The following is a 17,714-nucleotide window of genomic DNA, read 5'->3' on the forward strand; positions in this document are numbered from 1 at the left end:
TGTTAAAAGTCATTGTAGTTCACCCGTAATTCTGATCACTTTGTTTCTCTCTCTCCTTACAATCAATTTAAAGAGTAATCCAGTCAGATCAAATGAAAATGCATTAAAAGGAATAAGATGACAGTTTTATTATTGAATTGATATGCTGATCTACTTGATCCATAGTGAAAACGTAGATAAGGAGATATTCTGTGCCATTTGAAATAAATATAAACTGCAGATTGAAACTGTTAACAAGACTTTAAAAGTGTCATAATCAACTGGAAGTGCTAGTCGCCATCCACAGTATGATTTTGTTAAAGTGAGATTAGCAGTTGGAAACTGTTAACTTTTGTAATTTAAAGGCCCAGCCGAAGTTACCGTGGCCCACCCAAAATTAAAATCCTGGTGCCGTGTCTGCCATCCATCCATCCATCCATCCATCTTCATTAATCAATCCACTCACCAAGTTCACTCTTGTACAGAGTATCTACAGTCTGACAGCCATGCTGGATCAAAGCCAGACTGACGGGTCTGGGAGAGATGCTCTCATTTTGGCTAACACTGGTCGCAGAGCTACTTGTGCTTCCTGCCTCACCACATACGGTTCGTTTAAAAAACACCGATATTTTTGCTTGGCGGGGCGAACAGCTGGGGAACCACTGGTCATCCATTTACAATTTTTGTCTGTTTGTTGTTGTTTTTTATCGTAACGGTGGGAAACTCTCTCTCCTCCGCTCTCTGAGTGTCGGTGGGTGTGTCTGTACCGGTGTATGGGTGTGTGCTGTGAGAGAGGAGCGAGGGGGGAGACCCGCCCGTCACAGAGGAGAGGAGAAATGCATTGTAATGAATATAATGAAACGATAGCAACGCATTCGACTCTGAAATCGCACACAAGAACACACGTTATAGGCCCTTTTAAAATCTAAATTAAATAATGGAATTAAAAAAAAATCTACAACTTGAATTTCTGTGGGCGGGGCGTCTGTTGGGAGGGCGGGGCGCCCTGCCAAATACACCATAGGGGAAACACTGCATGTGCACATGTACACTGTATGAACTGTGCACACTACAATACAGCATCTCCCTGTCAGTTTCTAGATGGGGGATCATCTGTGTTTATTAAGGCACTAAAAATTGCCTGGATTTCTTAACATGCTGGTATACTTTAATACCTTTATACCACCCACGCCTAGTTTATACTGTCACACAGTGTATTGTGTCATATTGCCCAATTCTAATGCAGTACATGCTGGTTCATGTAGGCACTGTGGATGGATGTGCTTAGCAGTAAAGTGCCATTTTCTCTGCTAGCATGAATGCTGCTGAAGCAGCTAAAGTTGCACCAGAATTTTCCTTCATGGGACAAGACATACATTCTTCTTTATTATTATTATTTTGGGCATTGGTCTTGTAGGGGAGGGGGTGTGAATGGTAGAGCTGGGCAATATAATGATATTATATTGTATTGTGATATGACACTAGATATTGTAATAGATTTTGGATATCGTTATATCGTGATAAGTCAGAAGTGTTGTCTTTTCCTGGTTTTAAAGGCTGCATTACAGTTAAGTGATGTCATTTTGAGAATTTACCAGACTGTTCCAGCTGATCATATTTGCCTTTATTCACTTAGGCATTATATCCACATTATTGATGATTATTTATAAAATAATCTCACATTTTATGAAAGCACCAATTAGGGCTGCACGGTATACACGGTATGACGGTAGAAACGATATAAATTTGGCCTCGGTAGAAATTTGTGCACTGCCGTCATACCGTCGATGACGTCATCCCACCTGCCTCGTTGTGAAAATGGCCGCAAGCACAGGAACGGCGGAGAAGGAGGGGCTGTTTTAAAAAAAAAAAACGCTGCTACATCCGTGATTTGGAGGTGGTTCGGGTTTAAAAAGTCGGATGTTGAGCAGAAAAATGTCATCTGCAAGATGTGTGTCCGAGTCCGGACCCAGACGCCGTCCTATACGGACCCGGACCTATAACCAGTAAATTATTAATATTTTTTACGGGACGCTTCTATTTTAACTGGCGCAACTTTTCTAGTTTAGCTAATCAGGAAACACACAGACCAACTGCAGAGAAGCTGCGTGTCGAGGAGACTGTTGTTAATGACAGTTTATTACAACAGAAACTAACGTGATGGTTAATGACATCGACACCAACCAGATGCACTTATAAAATTAAACAACTGTATAAGGAGGCCTGTACGTAAAACAGGAGAGTCTGTGTTTCTTTCAGACCTTCTCACAGCAGAGTGAACAGGTGAGGGAGGAGAGGAGGACAGACTGATCACTAATCAATCACTGATACCGTCGTCCTCTCAGACTAATTAAAAAAATAAAAATGACAGAATTGATGACAAACCAAACCTGGGTGTCCACACAAATAAAGTTTTTGTGTGAAACACTGCAGAGTGTAACATCGTGCTGTTTACAGACAGTCTGCTGTCTGTAGTTTGACAGAGAGACAGAGAGGGTCGTGCCTAGAAGGGAACCCTAGACCCGCAAAAGATCGCGCGAGTTGTGCAAATAAAGAGTTACCTTCTAGACACGACCGAAAAAGGTGCGCAGCTCCAAAAATAGAAAATCATGTCGTGGTGTCGATGTTTTTAATGTGGCGGGCCGCCATAAATAAAACACTATTCACTGAACCACAGAGAGTCACTGAAACACTGATCACTGACCTGCTGTGATGGAAAAAATACTCACATTCTTACTTAGGGTTTTTTTTTTTTTTTTTTTTTTTTTTAAGATTTTTACAGGATTACAGAACCTTTTCACAGTTTTTGCCATTTGCCTTATAGAAAACCTCTCTTACTTGAAGTACTGTTTACAATATCCACTTTATTTTTGTAAGAATTTTTGTACTTCTGAGGCACTATCCTTACTTCTGTTGTTCTTTTGCACAATAAATGCTCAAAAAATTATATTATATCTTTGCTTTTTTGTTGTTGTTGTTTTTTAAATCAATTTATTTTCGCTAAGGGACTACAAAACCCATTCAGAAACACTTCCATTTTAAGTTTTACACCACAACATTTATACCGCGATAAATACCGTTACCGTGAAGGGATTCAATTTATACCGTGATATGAATTTTGGGTCATACCGCCCAGCCCTAGCACCAATAGTCATCCCTGTAATATTGTTGCAATATAATACAACAAACTTATTTTATCACCTCAGCCACTTCAACCTTTTGGAGTACACAACATATCATTAGTCACAACTTATACGATCAATAATTATGAAACTTCACTATCGTGATAGGTTTTTCAGCTATATCGCCCAGGCCTAGTGAATGGTATTGTCCATTGGCCCTTTGGCCTCTGGAAACCAGTGAAGACTTTCTGTCAGAATATATTTTCTTGCAGGAGCCAATGAGCTTTTTCAACCAGCATATAATCACAGAAACACTCTGGGTGAATCAACATTGTTGAGTCTTTGTGCCGTTGTCTCAAATTTAGAAAGCAGCTGTAGAACATTTGTGTGTTAGAGGAAAGGTTGAGTGGAGTGTGTGTGTGTTTGTCATTGAGTTATTCTTACTCTCAAGATTTTTGAGAGTGTAGTTGTGTCATTATCCAATAAGTAGACAGACAGAATGAAATACTGATTAGCTGATTGGTAGCTGATTACAAGATTATGGTTAACCATTGAAATCAACATATTTAGCATAGTTTTGTAAACCCTTGTTGACTCAGTGATAAAGTGCCATTTCAGAGTTAGATCTGTTTGCTTGTATTTCATATCATATTAATATATCATATAAAATGTTATCTAACAATAGTTGACTAAAGTCATCAAGACTCATGAATTTATGACAAAGTTACTTTATGGCCTACATCTGAAAGAAATGTGAAACTGCCATAATCATAATGTACAAGACATGAGACATGAGTGGCAGCTTTGTAGGTCTGGGACAGTGATGAAATGACTGGCACCAATTACATTAGAAAGTAACTCAGGCTGCACCAATCACATCAATAAATATTTTTTCTGTAATGATGATAAATTGTAACATTTCCAATACTCTGTATAGAAACACACTAAGCCTGAAATCTGGAGGAGGAGGAGAGAGGAGCTCAAACAAACTACTTACATGTTTACAGACAACAACTTCATCTCCTACAGTGTCCTCTTTGGTCTAGAAGATACAAAAGATAATACAAAAGAATTTAATCAACCCTGACATGCCTCTCTCTCTCTCTCTCTGGGGTTTTGGCTGTTGGTATTTTACATACAAATTTTAAACAACAGGTATTGCACTTGAGTATCAGCTGATGTGTCCAGGCAAGCAGTTAGGCTGATTAGATGGCAGGGGCTAAATCATTATCATACTCAAGTGGAGATGTTGAAAATGCCTCTTGAAGCTTCTTGTGGAATGTGTCAGGTCGAGACACAGAGTAGACAGTGACCCAGGGTCCTCTGTTAATGATTCTGTGTGCCATGCTGTCTGATGCTGTGCTGTCTTCTGCCTGCAGGTCTGCACTCTGTCACAGTGTGAGTAGTGGGGCAGGAGCATGGCTGACGGTGAGCGCAAAACACACACACATTCACACACAACTCAAATAAATAATGTTCATAAATGTTTGGTGTGTTGCCGGGCTTGTTGTCCAGACAGAAGTCAACCTCTCACACACACACACACACACACGCACACACTGTCTGACTGTCTCTTCCTGTGAGAGACACACCTACCCGTCACCTTCTGACTCACCAGCTGATCCAGGGACAGATTTAGCAAGTCTCTTGTGCCTCAGTTCGGATGATTTTTGTGGCTGAAGTCCTGCAGGTTACAGCCGTACGATACAAAATATATATGGTGATAAACTGTTGAGTCAAAAACTGTTGTGTCTGATATTTCCCTGTACTGGTTTATGAAATGTTTGTCCTGATGAAGACCAGTATTCCCAGTTAAACATTCTGGTCCTCTGTACTGGAAATTGGCTAATTTGGGTTATTGAACTTCTTTTTAGATGTGTTACATCCTGTTACTCAGCCTGAGGCTCTAGAAAGGGACCTACTGGGGTGCCCTAGATTCATTGAAAATGTGGAGGTGTCTGAATCCAGATTTAAGTTTGGTCCTGTTCACTTTATCTTTAAGCTCAAATGCATGTGATTCATCACGATGCTGATGTCATCTGAAGAGCTGTTTTTCTCTTTTATGCCTTTGCATTTAAATGTAGAATAAGTGATTATAAGGGGCAGGCTACACATCCAGCAGTTACAGAGCATCATTAGCATTAAAGGGTAACTTGTCTTAAAGGGTATGTTTCAACCTGGACCCTATTTTCCCAGGTTTTGTGTCTAAATTATTAATAGTTTTGGAACTGGTCCTGTATTGAGGGAGAGTAACCATAAACCTAAACACAACTGCACACCATCAACCTGTCCATTAAATAGGGTTGGGTTAAAAAAAAATAATTAATTGATTCAAACCAATTTTGTCTGGTCCAATATCGATCCAAAAAATCCTGAAATCAGTCTTTTGATATATGTTTTTTCTCCCGCAGATGTGTGGTAAGGCCTGTGGTTTCAACCCAGTTAGTCTAATGTGACCAGCCTTGGTGCGACATCTCATAGCGTGACATCTCATGGTATGAGATTTCACTAATTTTAGTGGTTTGGTCAGGTCATGTTTAATAAAAAGTACCTGATTAGGGTAAATACTCTGGGGTCAGTTCATAATGTAGTCATCAAAATTGGTGTCCCAACTGAATTGATATCGAATTGAATTGACTCGTGAATCAGACCAAGTTGGGACCTTTTGAATCAAATCAGGAAATCTGAATTGATACACAGCCCTACCACTGAAAGTCCTTTTTTTGCCCCTGACAGGCTCAGATTGTTATTCAAGTGTCTGACAACATTATAGAAAGGATCCCTAGACAGAGATACAGATAGAGCTTTTTGTTGGAGTACAATATGTTTTGCATATGCAGAAACAGTTTTTTATTGTTCTTGCCAAACTAACCAGACTCCCCTTGAAAACTAGAATTTTAACAGTGTCATCTTCATTTAAACCCCAGAGAAAAAAATAAAACTCACCAAATCCTATTTGGTTTTCATCTTTTCACTGTTCCAACAATCACCAACTCTGGTTTAAATAAACTCTTAATTTACAGAGTTAATTGTGAAAATATGAGGAATGATATGGGTGGGGAGTTTGAGGGAGGCTGGACATGTGTGAGTTTGGTGAGTTTAATAAATTTGTTTCTGGTTAAACAAAATATATTTCACTTTCACAAAAAGGTTTATCTTTGTAGGGTTCCTTTCTTTAATGTTGGCATGTACTTCATGTACTTTGATAGTGCGCAGTTGCCCATAAAGATTACATTGCAGCTCAGTTTTGGTCTCGCTCAATACTGGACCAGTTTCAAAAATTGTTGTCACTTTGGAACAATAACATGGGAAAATAGGTTCCAGGTTGAAAAATGCATAACTTACCCTTTAATTTGGTTGTGTTGTGCTTGTGACCACTGGATGATGAGTCTTAAATAACAGCACTGAGATGGAACCAAAGCAGCAAAGCTACAAGCTGCAAGGTTAAAATAATGATCTGAAAGAAGTAAAGAGAATCTGAGCTGAAGCTGAGAGGAAGTGCAGAGTCTGTGATAATTCATTGCTAGGAACAAAACGTTTCCATACAGGAAGTCATGTGAGCCATTGTTAATACAAAAATGTGATTATAGACACTTGAAGCAGAGATCACACAAATGATTTGGAGGAGGTACAGTTGTATGGACAATGCTCCACCTCTGAGGAATGGTTGGAAATCTAAGTATGAAACATGTCCAGTGAAACTCAGGTACTGTGTATGGGGGAGTTAAAATATACAGATTGGTAGGTTGGCTCATACTTTATGTGACTGACAACTGACTGAAGTTTGGATTGGGATTCTTCTCTGCGTTGCAGCGTTCCTTGATGGTAAGGATGCTCACTCCGTCCTGAAGCGTTTCCCACGAGCCAACGGCTTCCTGGAGGAGTTGAGACAGGGGAACATTGAGAGGGAGTGTGGTGAGGAGAGCTGCAGCTTCGAGGAGGCCAATGAAGTATTTGAGAACAAAGAGAGAACGGTGAGCTAATGCACAGGCAGGTGATGTTCACCAACTCCATCAGTTAAGATAGGGTGATATTATTATTATTATTATTATTATAATCATTACGGACATACTTGTACAATATTGTCCATATGATCAGATAAATGAAGATAAAAAACATTGTGGGGTTTATTAACAGCAGGTACCTTTACATGTACAGCAGGCTGCACCTTCATGAATCAATTTTCCAAACTTAAAGTTAGGCCTGGGCGGTATACCAGTTTGTACCGAAAACCTCTTTATTTTCAATATGATATTAATTACCGGTGAATAGCCCAAGCAACATCCGGAACATGCGCAGCGGGAAAGTGTTTCAGCGGGGACCCATTTCACTGCTGCACATCAACACCACAGGAGTGTTTGCTTGAACATGTGCACTAGGGATGTTCCTGGTGACTAAATTCCCTGTCGATTTAACGCAAACTTAATTTACACTAGTTGACTAGTCTAACACTAAGAAAACACTCAGAAAGCAGTTGAAATTTAGCAGAATTTATTAATTGACAATGTTAAACACTGTTTGAAAAAATACTGCATGTATTAAGAGCCATTTGAAGATGTTAATCACAGTCTACAATCGCAGAATTGTACTTTAAATGCCGCGCTACTTTGCGCTGGGCAGTACAAACCTAACATATTAATGTACAAAACACGACAACAACTCACTAAACGCTTCACCTTTTCAGACCAAAGAGGTATGTAAGGTAAGTAAGAATGATCAATTCAGTAATGGGTTTTGAAATTAGACACGATTTCTGTACAATATATCTTGGGAATATCTCTGCCATAATCAACTCTAGTGATAGGTATCAAAAAATAATGTTGGCAGCCAGTAAAACAAGCTAGAACAAGGAGGTGGTTGCCTAAAGACCCCCCAACAAAAGAGGAATGGATTGGTATTGTAGAAGAAATATATAACATGGAAAAGCTGACTTTCTCCCTGAATCTATGTATGGACAAATTAATTCCTGGAGTAAGTGGACATCTCATTTTGATACGGTATGGATGTGTATATGAGTGTGTGTGCATACATATACATATATATACATATATATATATATATATATATATATATATATATATATATATATATATATATGTATATATATATATATATATATATATATATATATATATATATATATATACATACATATATGTATAGATATCTATAGATATATATATATATAGTAACAAAGATATGTAAAGTAGGTGTGAATGTTTTTACATCTGTGTGTGTATGTATATGTGCATACATGCATATATGTGTATGTGTATGTACATATATCTAAGTGTCTACAAACAAAAGTTAGTAACTTTCAGTGTAGCTTTTTGTACCATAGATAATAAACAAACTGACCTACGTATGCTTTGGACTTTTATGGAGATGCACTTTCAGTGCTCATTGTGTGGTCATGCAAACAGATTTATTTCCTAATTATGACATAAATCAGCCCAACAGGTAAACATGGCAATAGTACAGAAGTGGACTGGAATGTAGTAACTCCAAAACTTAATCCATTCTCTTAAGTAATGATGCCCATGTGACTCTCTGTCCTGATCTGTTATTTTTGTGACAGTTTATTTTTCTATGATTGTCTGCAGTTTTCTCTTCTTCTTTGTTTTCTATGTATTTCATTCTATAATGTATATAAATCTATAAAAAATAAAGTTTAAAACATTTTAAACGTAAAATGTGTCCTTTGTGCCTCCCAGATGGAGTTTTGGAAAACTCGCAGCGTCTACACGGTGAGCAGCAACAGCGAGGGTCGCTCTGAGCGTGCCGACACCGTCTACATGGTGGTTCCTCTGCTGGGCGTGGCCCTGCTCATCATCATCGGCCTCTTCCTCCTGTGGAGGTGCCAGCTTCAGAAGGCCACCCGCCGCCGGCCCGCCTATACCCAGAACCGCTACTTGGCCAACAACCGCAGCACCCGGAGTCTGCCGCGCATTCTGGTTCACCGGGAAACGACAGTGCACACTGAAAGCTCACACCAGGAGTCCAGCTCTCGTCCAACTGTGGTAGTGAGTTCTGAGAGAGGAGGAGGTTCCCAGATGGACTCCCACGTACTCCACCAGCAGAACACTCGTGCCCTCTATGTCCAGGACTCCTCCTTGTCGGTGGCATCACGACTGTCCGGCGCCACTCCACCTCCATCTTATGAAGAGGTGACGGGACAGCTGGAGAGCAGTGGTGATGAGACCTCAGCACCTTCATACAGCGACCCTCCACCCAAATACGAGGAGATCATAAAGGAGAAATGAAGCAGAGGCCAAATCATGCTGTTGTGGCTGTCGCCCCCACTGTGTCAGCAGCAGGTTAGGCTGGCTGAAGAGTAGTTTCTGCCTGTGGTGCTGCTGGCTGCGGGTTCATGAAACCCATATTCCCATTTTTCTCCACCTGTGTTTCTGTCATGAGCACAGCATTAAGCCAGTCACCCCACTGATTATGTGTGACAACCAGAATTATGTTTACCCTCAACACCTTGTCACACACTTGATTTCTTTGGTCTTTATTTTGCTTTGGCAGACTGTTCCTGGTGCAGCCACAGCAAGACCACATGTGCACCAAGGTGCTGGAGAGGATCTGGCAAGCAGGACACTCACTGATCCACAGGCAGGTCTCTATGCACAACTCGGGGTGGCACTGTAGGACCGAAGTGCCATGTTACAGCTGAGCACACACAGTCACTGACTGTGAGGTTTCCTTACCAGCAGGCTGGGCAGTGTCTTATCTGTCAGTGTACATACAGTCTGACATGTTAAACTGTACATACACACAGTGAAGTATTGACTCTGGTTGGATGTTCTCATGGTTTATTGTTTGTTTTTTTGTTTGTTTGTTTGTTTTTTTTAATAATTTCACATATAATGAAAAGTGAAGCACTTGTTCAGGCGTGATTTAAAGCACTATGACCGTCTCAACTTTAAAGGAAAGACCCGTAAAACCAACAGCCAACTGGGCTCAAATCCACATTCCACAGCTATGTTCACTCACTGTCCAGACTTTTGACTGTATCTTAATTGTTGCAAGATTTTCAGAGCACCTCCACCAGCCAGCTGCCGTTCACTTGCTGTAGAGAAGATCCCTGCATTTATACAGTGACTGCACATTCCTGCAGCCTGACAGATCTCCCTTATGTGCTGTGTGGACAGCCATCAGACAGGACAGCCTGAAACAATATTCCATCATTGAAGAAAAGCCTCTGGAACAAATGGGTGCCAGCCTCAGCCTTACGGTGATGACAGAGAGACAGAACAACAACATGAGGCCGAGTCCTCCACTCTGTTAACTCTGCGGGTACAAAGGTGTGTGGACTGATTCTCATGAGGTCACCAAATTCTTAGTAATAATCTCCTCAGCGCTGTGCCATACAGAGGCAAGTTTATTTATTGCCAAATTTACATTGTCTTAACACCATATGTGCTACCTTACTCTGACCACCAGTCTTACCATTTTCCTGCGGACCAAACTCAAATCTGCTCTGTACAGGCTGCTGCAGCTTATGGCAGGGCTTTGTATTAATACCAGGGATATTTTTTTATCCAACCTTCCCAATTCCTGTGTATTTATAAGTCTGGGTTAGTCAATTACAAGTGAGTTAATCAACAAAAATTAATCAGTTAACAGTTTTGATAATCAATTTATTTCTTGGGTCATTTTTAAGCAGAATTTCCAAACATTTGTTTGGTCAAGTGTCTCCATTGTGGGGATTTTTGAGGACTCTGTTTTTATCATTGTAAACTGACGATCTTTGAGTTTTGGACTGTTGGTCCAGAGAATAATTTATAATGAAAACAAGCATAAATATGTCACTATGTCCTCCAGAACCAAACTGTATGAAATTCCTTCTCACCATGAAAATGTGTGGGGATTACAGTCCCAAAACATTCATCTCTTAAAATCTCAACCTTCTCTTTAAGTGACTTTCCTGCAAGTGACATAGCAAACAAGCATGTATCAGGCTGTTTGAAGTGGGCCAAATCAGGAGAAGATCCAGCACAGAACAGAAACAGAATAAAATTCTCCACCAAGATGGTCCAAATACACACAAACACAGTTCTGTGTATGCACTGTGTGTATGTGAATGCTTGTATCATATGAAGACATGCACGTGATCACAAAGAGCACAATGAACGGTCCATTGCTACACACCACAGTTAATGAGTCAGTGTAGCACCTTCATGGCAGTTGCAGAGTGGATTGAACTGCTTGTGTCAGTTCCAGTATTACATCACAGCTTTGCTTATGGTCTGACACAGTGTGGTTGGTGTAGCAGTATACTTGTATGGACAGCAGATAGTAGGGGTGTAATGATACAGTTAACTCTTGATTCACTCACAATATTATACACAGTAAGAATGGAAACAAACCGACGTCTTATTTATTCCTTCTTAGACATGTACATTACAGACTCCAGAGCAAAATCTGATGATAACAAGCAGATCCCTACATTTGTGAAACTAAAATGAAAAATAGGAATATGTCCTTACAATGTCTTTATGTAAAGACAATTTCTTCATTAAAGGCATAGTTCACCCAGAAATGAAAATTCAGTCATTATCTACTCACCCTCATGATGATTGAAGGTCGGGTTTATTTTGTTGGTCTGCAAAATACTGCTAGAGTTTCACAGGAAAAAAGAGTTGCAGAATCTCCCAAACAATGTAAGTGAGTGGTGACCAATTTTTCTGTCAAAAATTGCTCTTTTGATTGTAAAAGTTGATGACCCCTGCTGTAGGATTAGCTGTTGTGGCCATTGAGCTCTGGTAGAGCTTGCAAATTGTTATTCGCAACTTTGTCACCATTTTCAGCAGAAAAACGGACAGCTGACTTCAGGTCCAACAGAGCGTCCTTTCTTTCCAGTTTTCTTGCAAACATTTGGTCACTACAGTTAGTGAACATCAGGGTCAAACAAACAGACAAACTAAGATTATGCCTGTTGTGGACTCTTCTGTTAATATAACACCCTCTGGGAGTCATCATTTAATTGACAGAGCAAATAATTGTAAATAACAATTTTACAGTGTTTGGAGATGCAGTGTCACCATCACTGGAGACATTCTGTAACGCTGACAGATGTTTAAAACTTCACAATCTGTCAGCTCTGATACAAATATTTTAAGTTTTTGAGTTTGAAGGATTTATATGTATAAAGGAGTCTTGTGAAGAGGCTCAGCCAGTGTCAGTGAGTCCTGAGGGCTGTACTATGAAGTGAGATGAATGTGTCAGCAGGTATGTTGAGTCTTCAGTGTCATGAAGGTGACTCTCTTTTAACCGGGCTAGATCACCATGGTAACTGATGCTGATGTCATAACCTGCTCAGGAGCAGGTTATCCTCTGAGTTTCAGATTAAATCGTCTGTAAAAAGTGCCACTCGTAAACCACTTCTCTATGAGCGATATAGATTGTAAGCTGAGGGAAGACATTAAAAATGAAAAGTTGCTGAGCTGTGTGTTTGTAATGTCACTGAACAAAGCCATGTAATGTAGAAATATAATGTAATGTAACAGCAGCACAAACTGTGTGCATCACGCTGTCACAGGAATTTTTCCTGTTTGCTTCAGCTCATGTTAACACTTTAAATCTAAACAGTATATCATCCACTCAACGAATGATGAAGCCGCTACAGACACTGAATACTATTGACTGTTCAGTCCATTCTGCATTGCTGATATTTCAGCTCAGAACACTGATTAGAAAATTGATTAGTCAATACTAATGATCAGGGAAAATCTTCAATTAGTTCCATTCATTTTACTTTGATTTGGCCAAAAGCCAAAATGGTTAGCATGTCTCTGTCATCATGGGACAGTGTCAAACTGACAGCATCATGTTTAAATCTGCTGCAGTTGTCATGTTAGAAATAAACAGCAGCATTAAGATCACATTCAGCTGATCAATAATTTTCTGTAGCATTTTTCTTCTCCTGCCTTATTTGCAGAAACTGTTTTGGTTTTTTTTGGCTCAATATATATATATTTTTTAATATTTTCCACAGCTCTTTATCATAACAAATTGTTCATTTGACTGAAGTGGGTGGTTCATAATCACTTTGTGTGGAAGAAGAGCGTAGAGTCTGAAGAAGAAAGCCTGAGTTAACAAAGAAAGTTGATAACCACAGTTGTGATACCTGTTATGTCTGACTGGGGTTTTAGGTTTTGTCAAAGAAAGCCTTCCTTCATAGTACAACCCTCAGGTTTCTCTGGATGCTGTGTTTGGTTGCTGCCTTTTAGGAAACAGTTAGGATCGTTGTATTATACCATAGATATGACTGGATAAATACTTGGTATAGAGTCTCAGTCAGAGGGAAGGGGGTGTCTGAACTGTTTGAGAACCATGCCGGTTTGTTTTCCCTGCAAGTTAAAATAAGATGAATTGTGTCTGTGCTGTAGCAAGGCACCATCACTGCCATGGCTGCTAGTTCCATTCCCTTAAGGCCTCACATCCACCATCCAGTCTGTGCTTCAGTAATGATGAGTGTCTCCAGGTGATCTTTATATTTTGCAGAGTGAGGTTTACCTTTCTGTTGCATATAGTGAAGTTTTACCTCACCACGTCTGATAAGGTGCACTTACAGCTTTCCGCCAGTGGCTTATTTTTATATTCTCTTCTATTGTACTCTAAGTCATTCACTGCCTTTCCCACAGCCTGACACTGTCTGAGACTGGGCCTTTGTTAGACCACATTGACCACAGAAATATCCACTGTTTGAAACAAGATAATGATTGATTTAATTCTTTGTTTCACATAAAACTAATTTTCTTTCCACCAAAATGGATGTATTGTATATTTAAATATAATTGTACTACTCTCTTGTATACTTTCACCTTGTCCTTTTTTAAACTTCAATTATTATCAAACTGGCATATTTCTAGAGAATTTTCAGCCAAAGTTGTGGATGAAATTTTGTATTTTGCAGACTGTGTGGTGTCTGTGTCTGTACAGACAACTGCTTCACCAGCTCCAGTACACATTCCAGTGTGACCAGTAAGGAGGTCCATCTCATCATATCCTCCCTGCACTGCTGTTTTACTGTCACTCCAACACCAAGAAGAATTGTTTTAGAAACGTGAAGGAGTGAACGGAGCATATCTTCAGCTGGATGCTCCTGCAGTGTGTGTGCAGTATGCACCACAACAAGCAATCAGTGTGTGTTACATCAGGACTCACAAATACATGTCTTGTGTCTGTAACTGGGATGCAATCTGTGACTTTTACATGTGTGTGTGTAAATGTGTTTTAAGGGGACAGTTTACCCTAAAATCAAAAATACATATGTTCCCCCTGACTTGTAGTGCTGTTAATACATATAGATCATAGGTTCTCAAACTGTGCTAAGTGTACCTCTGGTGATACACAAAAGAATGTTAGAAATACTCTTTTGAAATAAATTAATTTAAAAACATATAATACTATCAAAATAAACAAAATTTCAAATGGAAATACAATAAACAAGAGATCACTGAAATATAATTTAAAATGAGTTTTGTCTTTCCTGTATTTTTCTTTCAATGTCAGCCTGCAATGATAATCTAGCGTTTACATGTGTCATCCAGAATTTCTGGTGGTTAGGAGATAAACAGTGATGGCAAGATAGTAAAGGTAACATGAAGTACTCAAATAGTGCCTACAAAGAGAATTGCAAATCAAATGTTAAGTAAGTTTAATATTTCCTGAGTTGGTATGTGGTATAAAAAAGAGAAACACTGGTCTAGCTAGTTTTGGTGTGAGGTGCAGAGTTTTGGAGATATAAGCTGTAGAGATGTCATCATGACCTGGTTACTCAAGATAATCCATACACCTTGTTTCATTTAGGAACCATTTTCTTTCTACCAAACTACACCTGCCAACCATATCACTGTGCAGAGGGAAGTGTGCATCTACTCATGGACAGGAGAGGCTCATGCTCGTGACAGAGCAGCATGTAAATAATACATTGCATCTTCTTTAACTGAACTGTAATGCTAGCACCACTGAGCTAGCTAGCAATGTGGTTGCCGGTTGCCGGTTGCAGTTGCGTTATTTCAGCGCTTTGAGCATCACAAGCTGAGTTCCATTTAATCCCATTATATTGGAGAGAAGCTAGACATCTGTGTGGCTGATATCTCCAAAACTCAACTCAAGAAATCCACAAATAGCACTACAGATAAGAGGGAAAATGTGTATTTTTGATTTTGCGGTGAATTGTCCCTTTAAATGTGCATTATTTGTTTGTTGTTGAGTGTTTTGAAATGAGAATTTCTGTTACTTTGTGACAGACAATAAAGTTGTCTTATCTGCCCCGCCATCCTCCCCACAGAGGGTGATCAAAGTAACAGGAGGTCCTGAGCCTGAGCTAAATCCTGCACTCAATAAACATCATGAAGGTCTCTCTATGTGTTTTTCAGTGTGACGTGTGGGCTGGTGTGCCAAAACAGCAGAACTCTGTAGTCTTCCTTTATATTCTGAATAACATATCACTGTTTGCTATTATGTATTCAAATCCTTCAGTGCTATTCAGAGTCTTTACTGTACACGTTTTATTTTGTGGTTCCCTCTCACTTATTCTGAATGTCAAACTCCTGTTTTACGATTGGCAGAAAAACGGAGAGCTGGACAGCTGGTGAGACTGTGTTCCAGGCGGTGTTTTCTTTACTTGGTCATTCTGAGTGTCATGAATGTATTGGAGCTCTGTACATATTTGAATCCTGTAGACTGTTGTAATGTAATGGTGGATTCAAATAAAGTGTTTCAAACGTAACATTTTTGAAAGGTGTCTATGCCAAAAGCATCTCCGCCTCCATATGAAAGTCATTTTCATTCAATGATCTGTGTGTCACATCTACACTTTATTCATATATTATGTATCCATATTGTATCAGTGCATATAAATAAAGGACACAATCCAAGTGAAGTTTGATATGAATCTTTATCACTGGATGATTTTTTACTTCTTTTAAAACATTTGAAAAATCAAAATTAACCAACAGAAAACTGGGAACATCAAATGAATTATGAATCAGCTGCTGATCATGGAATGCAATGACTGCATGAAATAAAGCACAAGGCTCTCTCTCACAAGGCCCAATCAGAATAATTCATTCTTACAATCCATGCCATGCTTTAATGCAGCAGTGTTCGAGGAAATACTGGGAGAGGAAAGTCAAAGGGAAGTTTGTGGTGATTTCAGTGCACACAATAAGTTATGGGGAAATGATTGTACTCATAATAATTGTGCACAGATTGAAGAAACAATAGACACAAGGAATCTTGTATGCATAAACATTGATGTAGTAACAACATCAAATATAAATAGCAGAAATTTGTCATGTGGCCTATTGATTTGACATTGTCTGCAAATATGGTTAGGCTATGTGACTGGAAAATATGTAATGAAGATCAGTGTAAGTTCAATTAGGAAGACATTCTTTACGTCTCATTCATTCACAGCTCTCTCTTACTCTCCTTCCTGCTTATTCTCAATCAGCTGCTTATGGGTGTTCACTTGTCAGTTAACTAACCAGATGTAGCCACTGTCTTCATCAGCCAATCATATCATTGCTGACAAACTTTAAATCTGTTCTCCTCTCTGCTGTTGTCAGCCGTCATTTCAGTGCAGAATTGTTGTGACCCTCTTCCACTCCGTTCACCTCCAGTTCTTCATATCCAAAGCCCAGGTTGAGATGATGATGATAGGGTATAGTGGCCAAAGACTTTCCACATTTCTCATCCACATTGTGCACATGTCAAATAAATATATTTCATATGCTCAGCATGAGGTCTCTCCTGATTGAAATTATAACATAGGTAATAACCATTTTGCCATCATATTCCATATTCAGTATAAACACTGATACATGTACCCAAGAAAGTGCTCCTATACACACACACACACGTGATGCTTTAAAAAACTAAGTGGAAGAAAGTGAAATTTTCCCGCAGGGAATTAGCAAACAGCTTCAGAATGGATGGTAACATGGATGAATGCACTACTTAAGTTACAAATATGATAGTGAAGCTGCCTAAAAAAGTAGTCATAAAAATGTGATAACAGGAAATATGAGAATTGTGTCAAGGTGGAATGATGAGCGTAACTTGGCTATATAGAAAAAAAGGAAGTGCTACCAAAGACCTCAGAAACCCCCTGAAATTGAACCTCAATATGAAAGATATGATGTTATACAACTGGATCATGGACTTTCTGTCAAAAAGAACATTTAAAATTAAAGTAGGATCAGAAATCTCAAAGTTTTGACATTAAAATTGGATACCACACAGTACAATCAGTCCATAATATATTTGAAAATACAGGAGCTGGTATACAGGGAAAAAAACATAACACGTGTTGAAATGTATTCAGAAAGGAATAACCAGTGTAGAGAAATGATTGGGAATTTAAAGTCTCAGTTGCAAAATCATGTTATATGCTGGTCACTTAAGATATGAACAGGGGTTAACTCTATACTGTAGCAAGCTTATGGGAAGAGTCAGTGTTTAAATGTCTTGGTTAATGGATTGATAAATATACATGGAAAAACTGAATCTAAATGTAAAAAGGTGTTAAATGTAATGAGGTGTGTGGCCAGCTCTGCATGGCGAGCTGGCAGAGAAGCATTGTTACACATACAAGGC

At 39.2% G+C, this 17,714-nt stretch overlaps 1 protein-coding gene across 1 annotated transcript; it reads left to right on the forward strand.

Annotated features, from left to right (window-relative positions):
• Nucleotides 1-4,452: 4,452 nt before the first annotated feature.
• On the forward strand, nucleotides 4,453-11,042 carry prrg3 (proline rich and Gla domain 3). The gene is made up of 3 exons (XM_084730412.1): nucleotides 4,453-4,529; nucleotides 6,915-7,075; nucleotides 8,816-11,042. The coding sequence occupies exons 1-3, from the start codon at nucleotides 4,520-4,522 to the stop codon at nucleotides 9,362-9,364; spliced, it is 720 nt and encodes a 239-aa protein (XP_084586538.1). The 5' UTR covers nucleotides 4,453-4,519; the 3' UTR covers nucleotides 9,365-11,042.
• The last annotated feature ends 6,672 nt before the right edge of the window (nucleotides 11,043-17,714 follow it).

This window comes from Lutjanus erythropterus, chromosome 11 (genome assembly GCF_056507025.1).
Source record: "Lutjanus erythropterus isolate fLutEry1 chromosome 11, fLutEry1.hap2, whole genome shotgun sequence".
NCBI lineage: Eukaryota > Metazoa > Chordata > Actinopteri > Lutjaniformes > Lutjanidae > Lutjanus > Lutjanus erythropterus.